The sequence below is a fragment of the Miniopterus natalensis genome, chromosome 19 (genome assembly GCF_054644295.1).
Source record: "Miniopterus natalensis isolate mMinNat1 chromosome 19, mMinNat1.hap1, whole genome shotgun sequence".
NCBI classification, from domain to species: domain Eukaryota; kingdom Metazoa; phylum Chordata; class Mammalia; order Chiroptera; family Miniopteridae; genus Miniopterus; species Miniopterus natalensis.
This window is the reverse complement of record NC_142099.1, coordinates 35,813,424-35,832,031: the sequence shown is the minus strand read 5'-3', so window position 1 is coordinate 35,832,031 and position 18,608 is coordinate 35,813,424. Positions and strand designations below refer to the sequence as shown.

General features: G+C 50.8%; 1 protein-coding gene across 1 annotated transcript; it reads right to left on the bottom strand.

The window, feature by feature from the left end:
- Positions 1-210: 210 nt before the first annotated feature.
- Positions 211-17,089, bottom strand: SELL (selectin L). The gene is made up of 9 exons (XM_016202351.2): positions 17,020-17,089; positions 16,146-16,215; positions 14,057-14,443; positions 13,094-13,201; positions 10,911-11,096; positions 9,609-9,794; positions 7,895-8,023; positions 3,981-3,999; positions 211-304 (listed from the first exon to the last, which is right to left on the bottom strand). The coding sequence occupies exons 1-9, from the start codon at positions 17,020-17,022 to the stop codon at positions 286-288; spliced, it is 1,107 nt and encodes a 368-aa protein (XP_016057837.2). The 5' UTR covers positions 17,023-17,089; the 3' UTR covers positions 211-285.
- Positions 17,090-18,608: the final 1,519 nt, after the last annotated feature.

Here is an 18,608-nt window from a genome sequence, read left to right as displayed (position 1 = left end):
GTCACTGGATGTCTTTATGTTCCACGGAATCCTTTCCCCTTTGGGCTTGTTTCTCCACAGGAAAGGGAATAAAACACTGAACCACATAAACCACAGCAGGGCTGGGGGGGCAGGGGGCAGGGGTGCAGAAGCAGCTGCTGGTCCCGTAGAAAGCGCTCCAGCTGCGCTGAGCGAGACGCGGGTCCTCTCGGTGGAGGAGGCAGCGCTGTGCGGAGCTTCTCACGGAGGCTTGGAAGAATCCGGGGGTGCGCAGGGATCCCAGAACTTTCTGTCCCAGGGCGTGACTTAATATGGGTCATCCATGCTGAATGACAAACAAGAGAATATAAGTTAAAGGAGGGAGCTCGGAATTGCGAAAACTGAAGTGTTAGTAGGAAAGGTAAGTATGCACTAAAGGTGAGATTAAGGTGAAGGAAACATGTCCAGTGGGCTGAACAAAATGCAGAACATGCCCCGAAGCAGGGAAATGAGACCAGAAATCCTAATGCAGCGCTTCTCACGCCCCCGGGGGCTTCCCACCCCGGGGTGGTGTTAAAGCAGACTCGGATCCTGCGGTTTGGGGGGGCCTGAGATCCTGCGTCCTAACCAGCTCCCAGGGGTGCTGCGGGTCCACAACCCACGCTTAGAAAGGTCAGAGGCGCAGGCTCTGTCTTCAGGCCCAACGGGCACGCAGCGCGCTTTAGAGAGATGAACAGTGGGAGGCAGGGAGGAAGAAGGTGTCTCAAAGGGAGAGAGAAATCAGAGACAACCGAACTCATGCAGCCACGGTGGTGGGTCTAAAGGGCCTGACTCTGGTGGGCTATGTTTTAAGGAGATGGTGACAAGTTTAGTTTTGTGAACTGGATGCCACCTCTTGTTTGTGAAGCAGTTGTCTCATTCTTGGAAAGGATGGCGAGAACCAAATATGGTGTGTCTCCATGGCACCTTTCACAGGCCCACGAGAACCCGAGACTGTTCTGGGGAGGAACTGCCCTGGGAAACCACAATTCAGCAGCTGCAAACGTGCTTGCCAGCAGACAGGCTGTTTCTGAAAACAGAACCTCACACAGGCCCTCCCTGAGGTTGGCATCGTATCTTCCTGTGTATCTTGGGTGTAGCTCTTACCCGGGCAGAATTTAGACACTAGAAACCAAATGAGGTGATAAACAACAAGTTTGCAGAAGAGTCAAAATAACCCAGCAAGAATCGAAACCGCAGGTGCCCTAGGCGCCGGTCATTCACCAACCGAAGGCTAGTAGGATCGAGCACAAAGGACTGTGAGCGTTTGCTCAGTCTCTCAAGGGCTCTCAGAAAATGCACACAGGCGTTGGACGTGATGGTGTTCATGTCACCTTCGGCTTGTTTCAGAAACACGCCCTACTTCTTCCACCCCGCCCCTCCTCGGTGCCAGCACACGAAGGTTTTGGTGGGGGGATCACACTACTGGGATGTACAGCTCTAACCTGGGGGTCGAGAGTCCTGGGTTCTAACAGCCTAAAAGTTAAGAGCCTGGTCTTTGGATCTAGGTGGGTACAGATCTCATAAGATTTTCTGTGATCGCAAACTTCTGTCGTGGAGGAAGCTTCTTATCAATACAGAATTCGTTGACCGTTGCCGTGGTCCGCCTTGCGTTTTTCTGATTCTTTAAAATACGTCTGTCTCAACTCCCCAACTAGACAATCTCCCTGAGGTCAGGGGTAAGGGTTTACTCCTCTCATGTCTCAGTCAAGCTGAGCATTGTACCTGCACAAAGGTGTTTAGTAAATAACTATAGACGGATTCACGTAAAAATTAGGGAACCATTCAACTTAACATGGCAATTAGCTTGGTATGGTAATTAACTTAATGCTAATATTCCTCCTGTCCCCAAGGACGTCTAAAAAGTTATACTGATCTGCTTCCATCCAATGGTGATGAAAAACACAGGTGGTTCTTGTGGCCAGAAAACAGCCCTGGGTAGATTGTGCCAGGAAGACTTTCACTCAGTGGGTGTGAGTGTAAAAGAAGGCTGCGTATTGTGTGGGTTTCCTGCCCACAGAGCTGGGGAGGGTCTAGGACCCATCCACACTGTCAGATGGAAGACGGGGCAATAAAGTAGAACAAAAGGACCTCCACTGACCCTCTGCCCCCACCCAGCTACCCCCCAACTCTCTCCTTTCCTGCCAGCCAAGCTTTCCAAGGGCGATGACTTCCATGTGCTTTCTCACGCCCTCTGAGTCTTCAGGCCCTGGCCACCCGACTTCTGTCCTGACCTCAACGCTGACAACAGGCTCCCCGCCAATGCCCTGGTCACGCCCAGGGGAATTCACTCGTTCCCCTGGCAGCATTTGAAACATTTTCCGTTTCCTCCTTTCCTAGGTGTCCCGGACCCCATACTCCCCTGATTGGCCTTCTGCTTCCCCGGCAACCCCCCACCCCGCCTTGTCCTCGGCTGACTTGCTCCTCTGGTCGCCTGCGTCTCCCACACCCTCCTGCACACTCACACGCGCACACGGCCTGAGTGACTGTGCCCGGTCCTCAGATGGCAGTTACCTCCTGCAAAGTGAGAACCCCGACCTCCACTTCTCCTGCCCCACGGCAGCCCCCGGGCTGCAGACTGGACCTATGGACCATGGATGAGCCACGGGCACCAAAGCTCAACGTGTACAAAACCGAACCCAGGAGCTCCAGCTCCAAAACTTCTCTCTTTTTGTTTCTTGTGTGGTTTTTTTCTCCCCATCTCAGTGAATAGCCCTGCATAGCAGAGATAGCATCCACCTACCAGCTCCCCAATCAGAGCCCAGGCGGCTTCTCTGATTCTTCTCTGCCTCGGCCAGTTAATAACCACACGCTGTTGACTCTACCCCCTCTTATCTCATCAACTCGTCCTCGCTGCTATTTCTCTAGATAGTTTTAACCGAATAATTTCAAATTCCTCCGAAACAGTCCTTTGCCTCCAAGCTCACCCACTTCCCACGTTTGCTGACTTTCGTGATCCTCATGGGTCAAATGCAAAGATTCCCGAGATACAAATTTCAGTACAACATTCACCTGCCTAAAGCCCTGCGTGATGCCCCCAAGACCCCAGGACAAAGTCCACACGCTAACGTGGCGGATGAGTCACTCTGTGACCTGGCCTCTGTTGCCGGTGTCTCCTCTGCTTCTTTTCTGCACCCTGAGCTCAGCCCACTGCGCCCTGTGAGCACCTGCGGCTTGCAGGACGGCTGTCTGAGCAGGCACCCGCCTCCTCGGGGAGCATCTCGCTGCACTTCAGATGTTAAAAGCCTCGCTGGGAACTTAGTATGTCACCAAAATCTCATCTTCACAGTTCTTTTCACCTACATTCTCCTTCCTAACCTTTCAGAGCAAGTCCCTAAGCCTCTTGAGCTGATAGATGTTTTGCCCTCTTCATGTCTGCCAGAAGGGCCATGTGTTTTCACAGGTCTGCATCTCTTGTAAATTTGTGTTTCTCCAATTAAAGAAACCTGGGGTTCAGGACCAAACTAAAACAGTGCCTCTTTAGGGAAGCTGCACATGGAATTTGTGCTCCCCACTTCTTCCAGATTTCTGAAGGACAGTGCTCATCGGAGTAGCAGTCACCTACCCCTTGGGCTAGGCATTGGAGTCGGGGCTATACCTGCTGCTCGAGGCCTGGGGTTCAACAGTTTCTCAATAAGTATTGTTGGGTTGGATGTTTCCTCAGTATGGTGTTTAGTGCGGCCCTCGTGTTCACCCAGGACAAGAAAAAATGCACCACAGTGCTTCCAATCCTCAAAAGATGTTTGGGGACAACCAGAAAGAGCTCCCTTTTCCTGACTGGGCGTTCCCGGTTCATCCATCCACTCAGCTCTGCTAACGCTAAGAAAGCCACTGCTTCTAAGGGAGGCTGGAGGCTGATCTGCTGATCTGGAAGCTTCATGCGAACGAGATGAAGAGCGAAGCGCCTGCCTCTGACAGGAAGCACCTTAGGAAGGCAGAGAACAGACCGACAGGTGGAGAAGCTGCCCGCGGGTAAAACTTACCTTTTCTGAGACTTTTTGCCTAAAAATAGAACAGAAAAATGGCATCAGCAAAAGTAGACAATTTCCATTTTAAAAAATAAGGGTAAAGAGCCCTTCCCACCTTCAGAACTGTCTTTGGAAGTGTCCTATGCATGTGCTAGGTGGGCCCCTTCTGCCCCCAAGCCTGGGCGGACTGGGTTAACGCTGTGGCCCAAACAGCGGCCAGCGCTCGGCAGAAGAGCCCCACGCCCTCCATTCCGCGACCTGCGCTGCTGTGGAAGGCGAAGGCCAAGGCCAAGGTGAAGGCCAAGGCCAAGGTGAAGGCCAAGGCCAAGGCCAAGGTGAAGGCCAAGGCCAAGGCCGAGGCAGCTGGCCCCGGCTGCCTGGCAGTCAGACCCCACCCAGGGCTGGGTCTCCCTCCCACCCGCCGCCCCCGCAGGTTCTTCCCCGGGGCCTAACTGCTGACAGATGCGCTGGGAACAGTCCTGCGCTCTCACACCCCCTCCTGAGAGTCCCCACAGAAGGTTCTTCACTCGGGTCTCTGCGGCGGGAACGACACCCCCTAGCTGAGAAACCGCTGTGCTTGTCTCTCACAAACACAGTGACTCGTAGCTGAGTATGTTTCCTTCTTTGACTGGCTGCGGGGACACTCTGGGCCAGGCCTGAGACCCTCTTTTGTCAAGTGCATAGGGCTTTGTGACACACACATTTCTGTGTCCCACCTTCACCCCTGGCTCCAACCTATTCTTGTATATTTGGACCTCACTTTTCTTACATTTCAACTAATTTTCTTACATTTTAACTTGTTATGCTGAATGCATTTTGTAAATTATCTTTTTTTTTAAGCAGAGAATAAATAAGGCTATAAACAAATGAACTGTAGAGTTGAGTTGCAGAGGAAATAAAAGCAAAAAAAAAAGCTTTTGAAGTAGGAAAAACCTCAGTGGGAAGCAGTATATTTCAGAGGGTATCACCTGGAACCCCAGAACAGCCTGACCGAGATGCAGGCCCTGTTTGCCACCCGCGGTCTTTGAATAGCCACCTGCCCATCCTCTCTAAGCCATTTCTTCTTCCGTGAAAGAGGCATGAAATTATATCTTCCTCATTGAGTTGATTAAAAAAAAAGTATTCAAAGTATTCAGTGCAGACCCTGAAGCTCAGACAGCGTTCATTTGCTGTTTTAAACCTTTAAAATATTAGAAATTAATATTTTAAATATTTCTCCCAAAATTCAGCCTGCTGATGACATGAACCAAATACGCGTGAGCAGAGGGAATTCAATCTGAATTCACTTCTGATTTCCATTTGTCTGTCTTCATATACGTTTTTCCTGCAGGGACAGCGCAGCGCAGAGCAGCACACGAGCAGAGTCTGTCCCCACTGAGACAGTTCCTTTTTTGAAGAAAAGGGAACTAAGGGAACACGTGTGCAGTTTCGTGCCCTGTTTTAACCCTGTGAGTCGGTTCAGGTGGAAAAGTCTCCCAGCCAAGGGGAAAAGTAGAACCTCACTGGCCTGAAGACCAGTGGTCTCGGGGGCACATCTAGATGGCAGCCTGGCTCTGGTCCCTGCTGACATTCAGGGACTTTAGAGATCTGGCCTAAAACATTATCGCCTCAGTTTCCTCATTTGCCAACAAGGCCAATGACAATGACTAGTCAGAATGATGATGCTGGGGGGATGTTTCCAGACGAGCCCATGCACAGGGGTGCATGTCTCTGGAGCATCCCCCCCCTTGTCTCCTCTCTCAGAAGAAAGGAGCTGGAGTCTGGAGGTCAAGACCAGCAGGGCAGGGGTCAAAGTGCGGATGCAGAAGATCCACCTGAGGACAGAAGGACAGGGCAAGATTCTGGTCGTTTCACTGGCTACTATGCTCTGAATGGTCACCTGCCCCCTTTCTCCAGTTTTCTGAGCCCCAAGAGCCTGCAAAATCCTCAGAGCCGATGAGTACTCTGTATATTCAGATTTATTGGTTTTGACTTTTACTGTTGTAAATGCATCAGCTACATTGTGTTAGAAACTCTCTAGGGGTGCAGCCCATCGTTTCTAACATTGTCTCTACAGGAAAAAAATATTCTTCATGTTTCAACTGATCTACAACTAAAATTGTTGGAAGAAAAGGTGACTTGAAAGTTGGGGATATCAGACGGGGTTTCAGAAATGAAGGCTGTTTGAATGTCATGTTAGACACAGCCTGACTTTCCTACAGAGTCAGTGATCTCTGGGGCTTCTGCTCTCGGTTGGCATAGTGGTGACAAGCCCAACTGCCCGTTATCTGTTTCCTGTTTGCCCCACACTCATTCCCACAGCAGGGGCATGAAGTTTTCAAGCTATCGGTTTGAGATCTTGTACAGAAATGACTCCAAGGTAAAAAATTTAAAAACAACCCCACTGCTTTTTCTCACCCCTGTTTATAAAACAGCCTTTGCCAGCCCCCTGCCCCCACACACACTGAGTACCTGTGACTTCAATTCTGTTCTTTTGATTCTACTAGCATTTATTAAAAGGTTTTAGAGTTTGGGAACAAATATCCTCCTTATGCAGGTGACTCACAGCCCCAAAGTCCTTAGAGGCTATTTAGCTATCTTTCCCCGCAATCCTCAGCCCCCGCAGCGCTGCCAACGTCACCCAAGGTGGGAGGAAAGAAAGGGCGTTGGGATCAGGCTTTGAAGCCTCAGGGGAAGCGATGATCGGGGCGGGAGGGACCTCTCATTCCCTTTTTGCACTTGTGCAATACTTACTTGCTGTACCTAGTATCGTACTATAAGCTGGCGGGATCCATTCTTGGCCAATGTCTAACAGCAGGAGCGGGGCATTAACTGCTCAGTGCTCTTGGGTCACAGTGACTGAAGTTCTCCCACATCCACGGCGCCCCCTCCTCTGTCTTGCTGGGTTGGTTGGAAAACTAATCTAGCTCCCTTAGTCTTAAATTTGGGATGAAAGGTCAGATCATAGTGGGGGAAAGGCCACTGAGAAACGGTAGGTACTAGTCCTGCAACTGCCAGTGAGGATGGGTGGGTGAGGGGTGTGGCCCTTCCATACCACATTCACTGCACAGAATACGTGTTGATTTGATGGAAGTGTTAATATGGCATCCACGGGCCCCGTGGGGAAGGCAACACAGTCCAGTTGCTCAGCAGTTGTTTTGAGGTCATCGATGGCCCTGAGCTTGAAGCAGGGGTTTATAAAAGCCTCCTACTGTGCATGAATTTCGGAGTCTCGACCGTTTCTGCCAGGTGAGTCTGGCCCAGCGTGGCAGCCTCAGACTGCGGGCCTGCAACTGGCAGGTTGGTCCCAGTCTAGGGCTGGACACTCAGGGGCAGGTGGGGGAGTGATGCTGTTCCCCTGGTGGTGCTCAGCTGCTACTTAGGGCAGATACTGGCTTCTCGAGGCAGCCCTCCCGCTCCCGTTTCTTCTCCCGTCCAGGGTGGAGGGAAGCCCGAGAACGTGGTGCCTTGTCAGGCTGTGTCCCTAGTGAGCCGGCACCCGGGAGAAAGAGTGGGGCTCATCCCGGGAACAGTGCGACTCCACGTGTCGGAAGCCAGACGGGTATGTGACGCCTGGTGAGGTCAGGTGTTCGGGAGCAGTGCCTGAAAACTTTCCTGGACATCGGACTCATCGAAGTCAAAGGCACGCGGCTCTCGGAGGTCAGAGTCCATGCACCCTTTTTCCAGAATTAAATAAGAGCAAAGGACCTTTTGTCAACTATCAAGCAAGGTGGCTTGAAGATAGTAGGCCTTTTGCTTGTTTTTAAAGTTTGTTGGATGAAAAGCGAAAATCAGCCAATGTGTTTTAATGCAAGTGTGTGCTGGGCTGCCCCCCACGTCTCCGGGTGATGTCTGCTTTAGTTGAAGCTATCGGAGTTGATTTCCTGTAGGTGTCTATATTTTTTCTCGTCACAGTTTTATTATTCTCATAGGAAGGTAAACTCACATACCTTTTTTTAATCGCCTTGCCAGCCAGATGATAAATGCCAACCCCAAGAATGCAGTGACCATGACGGCCACTGGGATGAAGAGGGGGTTGTAGTCTCCCTCCTTGATCAGCGAGAAGCTCCTGTCCAGTTCTGAAAGGGAAAGAGGGAGGCACGTCACATGAGGCCATGAGCAGGGTTTCTCTAGTGCCGTTTCATGACATCAGACTTTCCCCTCCTTCCATCTCCCAACAACTGCCCATTTGATGCCATCTGACGGATGAGGGAACTGGCGTGGGAAGGCCCACGATGAGTCCAGGGGCAAAGCCGGTGCCTAAGCAATGTCATTCCCAGATTTGTGATTGATGGAATTTCCGGGAGATGCACCTAAAATCTTGTCAAGAAGGGGTCATCGCTGTATTTAGCTCCGTGGTCTTATTGAATGGTTCGGACTCTAAATCAGAGAAGCGCTAAAAGGCCAGCATGACTGTAGGAAAAATCAAAGCCAGCGATCTGAGCCAGGTAACCGATCAGCTACAAGAAACCATCAGTGCTCCTACTTGGAAGCAGCTGTGCGCGTGTAGGCACTTGGGCTTTACATGCCAGGGACCGGCACTGGCCTGTCTGCCGATGACTCACTTCTCCTGCTTCCTTCACAAATACAGGGGGCCCCCCAAAATGTGTACACACTTTCAATAATTATTAACTGCAATGGGCTAAATCCGAAAAGAAAGAAACATCAATTGAGCTATCAGCTGTTGAGTGTGTACACAGTGTTTGGGACCCCCTGTGCCTAAAGGAGCACAGCTCTATATCATCCTGTAAGTGTGACCTAAGATCATCGGGGACCTTTATTGAAAAAATATCGATGTGGGGAAATCTGTAACCTGAGAGCACCCGTCAAGGAACTTCCTCTGCAGGTCTGCCCAGGGTCTGATGGCCTCCCTTATCCTCATGTTGTGGTGAGGACCCTTTCGTTACATTGCTTCCATCCCCACACCCAACTCGGTAAAGGAAAGGGGCTCAAGGTCCCAGAGGATCCACACACGAGCATGAGGAAGGGACTAGCCCAGCCTTAAAAGGAAGGACCCATGGCCTGAACACAGACCCCCCTGAAGACCCTGGTCCCCACCCCACTCCCCAGCCCGCGACCCACAGAGACCAGCCTCTCTCATAGCTTCCACAGATCCTACTATTTAAAGACGTTTGTCACTGATGCAGGTGGTCTCAGGGGTAGACATGGGTAGCTAGTCTTTCACATGTGAATTTAATGGGCATTTACTTAGCACCTACTGGCAGGTGGAGGGTTTAGAGAGAAGAGGGAGACATGGCCCCATGCACAGATTCAGGACGCTTTGGCTTAACGATAATTGAAACGCATCCACTGCTTTTGGAATTACGTGGTCATTCGTGACCTCTGTAGTGGCATTTTCATGGACTAACCGAGACGTGAGCTTGTGCTGCGGTGGAAGAATGGGTAACAAACAAGTCAGTAGAGACAGTGAGTTTAGATGCTAAAGGTTGGGAGGGGCGGAGTGGAGAAATGGCTGGAAAAAGGAAACGGCTATCACTGAAGGAAGAGGTGGGAATAGTCAAGGGTTATGTGGTAAATTAATATGTATAAATTTATTCTTAAGACACATATGTTTAGCAAAATGGAATATGGAAGTTCAATATATCTTTCCCTGCTATCTGCTCCATCTGTAAGGTATTCAGCACATGGGGCAAACTGACTCACTTTGACAGACTGGACTGGGGTTCGACCAGAGTCCAGACGATCCACAGGTGGTTCTCTTCTCCCCGATTAACTCAGTTCCTTCTGAGCAGTTGAAGGTGCACACAGACTTAAAGCTGAAGCTGTCCAGGGGGTGACTGCAGTCCATGGTCCCCAAATCAGGTGCTGTTAGAGGCTCACACGGAATAGCTTCAATGAAAAAGAGAAAAAAATTCTGAGCAGAGACCCTCCCTTGGCCAAAGGTTTTTAGCCAAAGCTGCCTGACTCAACTGCGGGAACACCCACAGGACTCTACACATTTCTAAACTAGAAATTGCTCCTGATAATGCTTCCAGACTTCATTTTCTCGAGACTGATGGAGAGTCAGGGGTGAGGCCGGAGACCACCGAAGGCATTGGGGGTGGGAGGTGGAGGGAGGAGGGGAGGGTTGGCCCCCGGGCGTCGCTCCGGCTGCTGGAAGCCCTGCGACAGGGCCGGGGCCGCCAGAGCTGAGGGGCCTTCTCGGGGAGTGTAGAGAATCTCCTCCCTCTCACCTGCTCTAAACCCACCCAAGCAACTGTGACAAACATCCCAGTTCCCTGAGGCAAGTCCCTCGACTTCTGTAAAATTCAGCAGGTTGGCGATTTAGTGCCTTGATTTCAGTGAATGATCCTGACAGTTCTTTTGAGAATTAAACCACTTAGACTAGTGAGCCAGAAGCACGAAGATAGAAAGTGTAAGCGAGGCTGCCCAAGGGCGGCCACCAGCAGTCTTCTCCTGCAAGGAGGTGGCCGACAGTTAAAAAAAAAAAGTGCGCCTCCTCTCACACACGGAGGACCGAGACCTGGGGTTTGTTTTCCACGGCAGCTGCTGTCCTGGGCGCCCACGGAGGGGAAAAGGTAAGAGGGTCTCGACAAAAACCAGCGAAACAATATCGAGGCCTCTGCCCTCCCGAAGGAAGCTGGTTGGGGTGAAGTAGGACGCCACGCGAAACAGGCGTTACCGAGAGGAGAGAAAGACCCGGGCTTCACTGAGGCTCCGTGGCACTGGCCATTCAGCGGGCCCCGGGGGAGGGAAGGGCCGTGTACCCGCCTGCGCCGCTCACATGCCTGCACGGGGAGGGCGCTCCAGGGGCATTTGCTTGTCACTTTTTGTTTGTAGGTTTTTTTTTGTTTTAATAACAGTTGCCCCCCTGAAAAGCACCGCAGTGTAGTCTAAGGTTAAATTTTGCTCCCAAAGAGGGTTCAGACTTCTTAGCAAGACCCTGCTGGGCGGCCTGTGCGCTCGGCCTGCCCCTCGAGGCCCCCAGCCAGGCCCGTCACTCACCTCGGCAGGTGGGCGCAGGAGACGACCAGTTTCCAAACGGCCCACAGGTGGTTTCTCCAACCCCCACGAGTCCTGTCCCCTCCGAGCAACTGAAGACACAATGCGAGCTGTAGCTGAAGCTTCCCAGAGGGTTGACGCAGGTCACGGTGCCCAGCTCTGGGCCCTGCAGGGGCTCACACTGCGTCACTTCAGTAAGAAAAGAAAGAGCATCGGGCTGAGTGAGGAGGGCCGAAGCCGGGCCGCGCACGCTCATATAGATGGTGGCACCGCGCGTGGAGATAGGGAGACAACAGAGAAGCTCTGGGACAGTGTTCTGCAGCCTGTGGGCACCCCACGGATATGCTTAGCATACTCGGAGTTCAGGGCTGGAAACAGGTGTCAGCCCAAAGCTCACATGGATTTTCCAGTTCACAAAAGCTGGTAAGGTTGACCAAGGGGGGCCTATGGAGTCCAAAGGGCAGTGGACAAAAGATAGGAGCTGAGGGCTAACAAAAGGGTAGGGCTTGGGTTCGTGCCCATGACAAAAACAAGAGAAATGATCACAGGTAGAGTAAAACCGGGAAAGAGTGACCTGACGGAAGTGGAGACAAAATTGATTAACACGTTCAACGAGGAGTGGACTGGCCCTGCCGGCGACAGAGGGATTGAAAAATGAAGCGTTGGGGGGGAGTGAGGGTCAAGCATTGGGTAGGGTCACGGCTCTGCAACGCCGCGAATGAGTTAGGTCAGTTCCCCTTGGCTGACATTTAAATTTACTTTGGCTTTAATTATTTATTCTCCACGAGCGTGGCTTTATTTTTTCTCCTTGTAATAGTCTATCTCATGCCCCAGATACTTCAAACACAGTTTTGAAACCCAGCCAGCCTCAGTCAAAGGATCTGACGCGTGGCTTTCAGTAGCGAGGTGACTGGCTCGGCCTCGCGCCTGTGAGTCTGCGCTTTCCTTCCCTCTGCCGCCGGGCTCCCGGGGAGCGCAGCAGACCCCTGCCGGCTCTCTCCTGCTCTGACCCTCCGCCACTCAGTCCGTGTCGAGCCTGCTTCTAGGGCAGCTGCCCTAAGCACAGGTGTTAAGATACTAAATGTCACATAACCTCACAGACAGCCAGCAGTGTGGTGCTTACCAGAGGGAAGGGGGAGTAGAGAGGAAGACAGGGGTGCAGGGGGACAAGTGGGGATGGAAGGGGGCTTGACTTGGGGTGGTGACCACACAGCACAATAGACAGGTGACGTAGTGTAGTGAAACCTACATAATTTCATTAACCAAAGTCACCCCAATAAAGTCAATTTAAAAAGATAGCATGTAGCCCGGCCGGGCGTGGCTCAGCGGTTGAGCGTCGACCTAGGATCCAGGCAACAGGGTTCGATTCCCGGTCAGGGCACATGCCTGGGTTGTGGGCTCAATCAATGACTCTCTCATCATTGATGTTTCTGTCTCTCTCTCTTCCTCTCTCTGAAATCAATAAAGATATATATATAAAAAAAAAGATAGCATGTAGCCTCTCATTGTCAGATAAAGGCCAGATTGCTTCACTGGGCAATTTCCAGCCCCCGCGAGCTTACCCCGGCTTACCTCTCCTTCCATCACACTAAATGATGGGCATCTATAATTTCCACTAGTTAACTGTAAATCCTATAAGGGCAGAATCCATAATGGATTTGCCTTCATATCTTCTGAAACTCCCAGCCCAAATAAACGTGCTGGATTTATTATTCTATCTCTCTGACCAGATGTGCTGAGTATCATTGTGTGAACTTTTCTTTTGGGCCTTGGCCCTGTTGTGACTTTGAGGATTCCATAACCAAGCGAGATGACATTCTGGGCCACTTGCCCTCCTAACCGTACACATTTTAGTTTCTTTCAGGCTTTATTTAGTTCTAATGAGCCAGACAAGCTCGTTAGAGTGATGAGTTTCTAAGAGCAGGTATCTACCACACCTCACTCATTGTTGTAACCATCACGGCTGTGATCTTTGTGCCACTGGGAAACACCTGCTGAGAAGTGAAACTTCGTCGTGACTTATGAAATCTTTACGGAAAGGTACCAGTGTTGCGCAAGCCCGGCCTTATGATCAGAACTTCTCATTTCTCAGAATGGCCAGTAGCGTGCGTCCCAGCTACTCCCACAAGCTGCAGGCGCCCCTGCGCCTTCGCACAGAAAGAGCCCGGGAAGGGAAAGCGGCTTACGGAGCTGGCACTGGGACCCGTAGTAGCCCTCGTCGCAGGCGCAGGTGTTGTTATTGATGGTTTCCACGCACTCGCCGTGGCCGCTGCAGGACCAGGGCTGGCAAGAAGCTGCAAGGGGATCAGAAAGAAATCATTTTAATGTGATTACTTTTTAGCACACATAGTCATTGTTTTAGGCATAGATAACTTTTTGGTTGAGACTATTTTAATAAACAGGAAAACTTTATTTGTACATTTTTTCATAGTACCTTTGCATAAAAACCATATGCTAACATTTTTATTTACGTCAGATACTGGCCATATAGCCCTAAGTGTTTGTTCTTGAAAGAATCTCCCAGTGTTAACACTTTGTAATATTTTGGGGAAACTTAGGGACACACGTTGAAACTCTTGCAATTACTTGGTTTTTGATGTAATAAGCAGGTAAAGAGATGCCCTGAACTCCAATCATTTCTGCAGTGAGATTGCTTGGCAATGCCTTTCTTCATAGAAAGAATGCCAGAAAGACTGAAAAGCCCAAGTCTGCCAAGTTAATAGGGAGTCCAGTTCACCAGGGACCAAACGAACTGTTTCACTGTTACAATGCGACGTGGGAAAATCTGGACTGTCTGGAACTGTTACAGTTGCCTTTACGGAAATTTATACACCAGATAATGAAACACCACAATGTGTCATTATATCTACAGGGTCAGGCCACCCAGGAAACGCGACACCAAGCCCCCTGCTGCAGGATGGGGACACCGGGGTAACAGAAGCTACGCTCCCCCATCCCCTGGGACGGTCTAGTCAGCCCTTCCTCCCGACGCACGTCTCCTCTTGCTGTAAGTCCATTCAGGGATATCGCTTTGGGGTGCGGGGACCAGCCTCACACACCAGAAATGCCCGCAGAGACCTGGTTTGAGCGGCCTTGGAGGACCCGCCCGAGTGCTCTCCGGCCGTCCTCGGCCGAGTGGCGGCTCCTACCTGTGTAACAGAGCGCGGCCTTGGGCTTGTGGCAGGCGTCGTCGTTCCACTTCCCCGCGTCCTTGCTCCTCTTGATGTACATCTCCACGCAGTCCTCTTTCGACTTCTTGTTGTTGGGCTCCCCATCTCCCCAGTTCTCGGCTTCGGCCGTGAGGGACTTGTTGGTCCCCACCCAGGTCCACACGCCCCCTACCTTCCGGATTCCTATCCAGTAGTAGGTGCGACTGAAGGGAAGGGTCCTGTTCAGGTACTCGATCTCCCCCTTGTTTTGAATGGCAACTAGATCTGTGTAATTCTGTTGGCAGAACTTTCTAGCGTTTGCCCAGTTCATGGGCTTTTCAGAATAATGGTAAGTCCAGCAGTCGGTTCCATGATAGGCCGAGAAATCTGAAAGACATGGGCGTGAACTGTAGGCTCAGGGCCACAGCGGACACCTCCTAGGGTGGCCCGGGCTGGGAGGAGGCTGGCACCCCAAGGGCGACGTCACCGCCCGCGGCTCAACACCGGCCATGTGAGATGGACAGTAGGAGGTACGCCTTCTTCCTAGTCCTGATCACTTCTCACCATGATAGAGAACGCTTCTGCACATAGCTCTATTTTGGACAAATTTGGTGGCTTTCTAGATTTATTTTTATGAAACAAATTTTTCTCAAAATTCTTTCAAGTGAAATTTAATCTACATGTTTTAGAAATTCACATTTCTTTATCTTAGTAGCTGTCAATCACTTAACATTAATTTAAGTACAATGTCATTTAACATTAATTTAAGTATAACATCATATAGCTCTAAGATTTACTGTCTACTTTTTTTTTTTTTAATCCTGGGAGAGAAGTAGAATAAAGGCAGAAATAATGATATATTTTTAAGTCATCTTTTTTGTACCAAAAAGATAACATTTAGCATAAGAAGAACTGCTTCTGGGAAAACCTCCATGTGCAGCCCAAGCCTTAGATATCTAACTACATAATAACAAAAAGAGCAATTTAAAAAACCAAATGGTGTCAGACTGTGAAATTCGCTTAGATGGTGTCCTGGACACAAAAGTACTCAACTGATGATGTATAATCAGCATATAGGCACTTCAGATATGAGGGCTTTGAGAAAAACAGGACAAACCATGACCACACAATGACCGCATAGTAACATGAGCCACTCTAAGCTCTGCTGGAAAGGAAAGTTTCCACAGCCATCAACATTTAGTATTTTCTTTGTGTAGGGTAAATACCAGAGAGAAATACCAAAGAAAAGAGATACAATGTTACAGCCTCCTAAAGATTCTAAATAAGAAATAACAGATACAAAGAAAACATATTTAATCTTGATCAAGTCAAACATATCAGAAATGAAACAGGATTCCTGAGTAAAGGACGTCATAAAATGGGCATTTGGGCAGAGCTTGGAAGGGGCGGTCCACTAGACGGAGGGCCAGCCCTGGGGGAGGAACTGTTTTGCTCACTGCTCACTGTATCCTCAGTGCCCAGGACAGTGCTTGGCACCTTGCAGGGCATTCGCTAGGGTCCCAGGCGGCATGAGGCAGACAGACATAAGGAATGTGCGAGGGGCCAAGGAAAGCAATTTTGCTTGGCCAGAGCTGAAAATTCAGGCTAGGGCGTAAGAAGACTAATAGCTCACTGAGGAAACGGGAAAGAAAGTTCATCCAGTTGCCTAACATTGCTCGAGAGTCACACGCCGCACTTGTCACATCAGCGGGAAACAGAAACAAGCTATGTAAAGGGCCCGCCCCTGAAGAGCTCGTACTGTAACTGTCGGGTGACATCGGTGTCCACCGAATTGTCGGTAAATCGCAGGAGCCCAGCACTGAGTATCTGGTACAGGTTGTAACTTCCTGTGAGATTTCCCTTAATCGGCCTCAGACCTTCAGGACTAAGGTCTCTGTGGGTTTGTCAGAACGTGGACCCTGCGGGGAAGGATTAAAGCCGAGAGGAAGAAAGGAGCCCTGCAGGGGACAGGGCGGGTCAGCAGCCCTTTACCCAACAATTCTCCCTGTGACCCGTGCGCCCCGTGGACACTTAAGAGAAATAAACACGCGGGAAAAAGGCTCAGCGATAGACAAACAGCAGAACGCACCACAGCAGAGCGCCGTCCACACCCACAGCCCGAAGACCCTCGGGGCGCTCCGGCATTTCCGTGGAGGCAGCTGCAAGTAAAACACAAGATTTACACTCACATCACACTCCTACGGCCCCCTGAGGGGGCTCCTACAACTTTCCTAAAGTTAACAAAACACATCGGCTCACGAAGCCTGGCCAGGCATTGATCTCTCGGACATGGATAAACGAGGAGCGTTGAATTTGCCTCAGAACCGACACAGGGTCTTTTATTTTGTGTCTTAGCCTCGAGCTGCTGATTGTTACAACGCAGACTTTTTTTTATATTTCAGTAACTTTTTTGTCTCTACTTGTCTGCTGAGCTGTTAGATGAAACTATTCGATACTTAGTATATACTGTTTTAAAGTGTTCATTGGTGCTTAATGAGCTATTGGTGTCTAGATTCAGTGTTAAAAACTCCCACCTGATTATGATGCTTCCAATACCTGAAAGCATTAGGTAACCAAACAGACACCAGCCAAGACAAGCAGTTCAGTTTTGTTCAACTAAAAGGAAATGCATTTTGAGCAATTCCAATGACAAGGCCACACATTTTCTGCACACCTTAAAACCGTGTTGTCTGAAGTGTGTCACTTGTGGGGTAGCCGCAGGGTTAGCTCTCAGAGGTGCTCATCTCAACAAGACGGTCCTGCGAGAGTCTCCCCGGAGGCCAGCCAAGGAGAGGGCAGCACCCGAGGGGAGGGGTCCTAGGAGCACGCAGCGATTTTCGCTCCTGGCTTTTTTTAAACCAAGGAAAGTGGGATGTGCTGCTTCCCGTCGTTTGCCACCTGCCTCTGCAGCCCCTGGAAGAGGTTCCACCTGGCCCTCCGAAACCCTCGGGCCGAAAGCTCACCATGGCTGGCGTGGTCCTCTCGGCGCTCTGCAGCGTCTCCTCTCAGCTCGGCTCCAGGGGCTCCGGTCCTGGCCACAGCTGGGCGGGCAGACGGCAGACACTGCGTGTCCCCAGAGGGCCTGCTTCCTTTCCTTTCTCTAACCCCTCCTCCGCCCACTCCCCTCCTCTAACGCCTCTTTCCCCACCTCTTTCCTAGTCCCACCTCATCACTTCCCCTGAGAAAAAAGAGCTGCCGACCACGGGCATTCTTGCTGGAGTCTCCCTCCCTCCCTCCCTCCCTCCCTCCTTCCCTCCCTCCCTCCCTCCCTCTCTCCCTTCCCTCCTTCCCTCCTTCCTCCCTTCCTTCCTCCCTTTCTCCCTCCCTCCTCCCTTCCCTCCCTCCTCCCTTCCCTCCCTCCTTCCTCCCCTCCTTCCTCCCCTCTTCCCCCTCCCTCCTTCCCTCCTTTTTCCAGCCTCCGTCTCTCCATCTCTGTCTCCCTCCTTTCCTTTTCTATAAACACCAGGCTAACTCTTGCCTATCCGTGGTAGAGGCCGCCTGACATTGCAAACACCACACAATCAAAAAGTATTCTGGACAGATTGACGCCGTCTGCGAGAGCTCGGAGGAGCGGAGCTGTAGCAGGCTCGCCCCCTAGTGGAGGGCCTTGGCAATGGCGCCTCCTGGAGTTAAGCCCCGACAGGCAAAGCAGCTCTAGCTTTCTGCCCTAGGGCTTGGGGGGGCCTACAAATGCCTTCGCCTGCATCTCCGGAGTGTACAATGTGAAGGAGATAGGCTGCACATGAAATCAGGACCCAAAGGATGGAGGGCAGTGGGAAGAGACAGTCATTGGCATGATCAGTTTTGCATTTTTGAAAAGATAATACTGATAACAGTAATAGCTATAGAGCTCAACACTCCATGTTTATTACCTTATTTGATCTTTATAAGGATTAAGTACAATACTCCCCAGTAGGTACTATTAATATCCCCATTTAAAAAGTCTCAGAAAGGTTAAGAAAGTTGCCTTAGTCACAGCTGGTAAGAGACCAGCTGGGAGTTGGGTCCTAGGCCCACCAGTTCTCGGCCTGTGCTCTCAATCACTAAGCTGCACTTCTCCTGGAAGGAGCTTGGCAGAGATGTTGAAATGTGGGCAAACCTGGAGCAGAGGAGACCCACGTAATGCCAGTCCCCAGCTATACCCCCAAAGAAATGTCTAGACTGTGTCTCCCCTTCAGTTCTCTCTTGACTCTTGTCCACCGGGCTTTCGCCACCCTGATCCCCCGAGACTGCTCTAGCCAAGGTGCTCCATCTCCTTCACCAAAGCCAGTGACCGGTTCTCCACCCTCATCTTATCTGGCCAGTCAGCCCCTGGCTCTCCTCCCTCTCCACTGACTATCCATCCTGATCACGGGCCGGTTCCCCCTCATCTCTCTGACTGCCAAACCTTTGGAGTGCTCCAGTGCTCTTCTCATTTACCCTCATGGACGTGGTGATCCAACCCAGCCTCTGAACCTTGAATGCCATCTAAATGCACCGACTTCCAAATTTATGTTCCCAGCCAGGACCACTCTTCTGCCCTGGGAACGTCTCCCGTTCACAGCCGAACACC

Excerpts from the sequence above, each read along its gene's own strand:
- SELL (XM_016202351.2), bottom strand. Across the intron at positions 13,202-14,056 it reads GGCCGCGCTCTGTTACACAG|CTTCTTGCCAGCCCTGGTCC; the intron begins GTAGGAGCCGCC and ends ATCCCCTTGCAG. Across the intron at positions 11,097-13,093 it reads CGGGTCCCAGTGCCAGCTCC|TGACGCAGTGTGAGCCCCTG; the intron begins GTAAGCCGCTTT and ends TTCTTACTGAAG.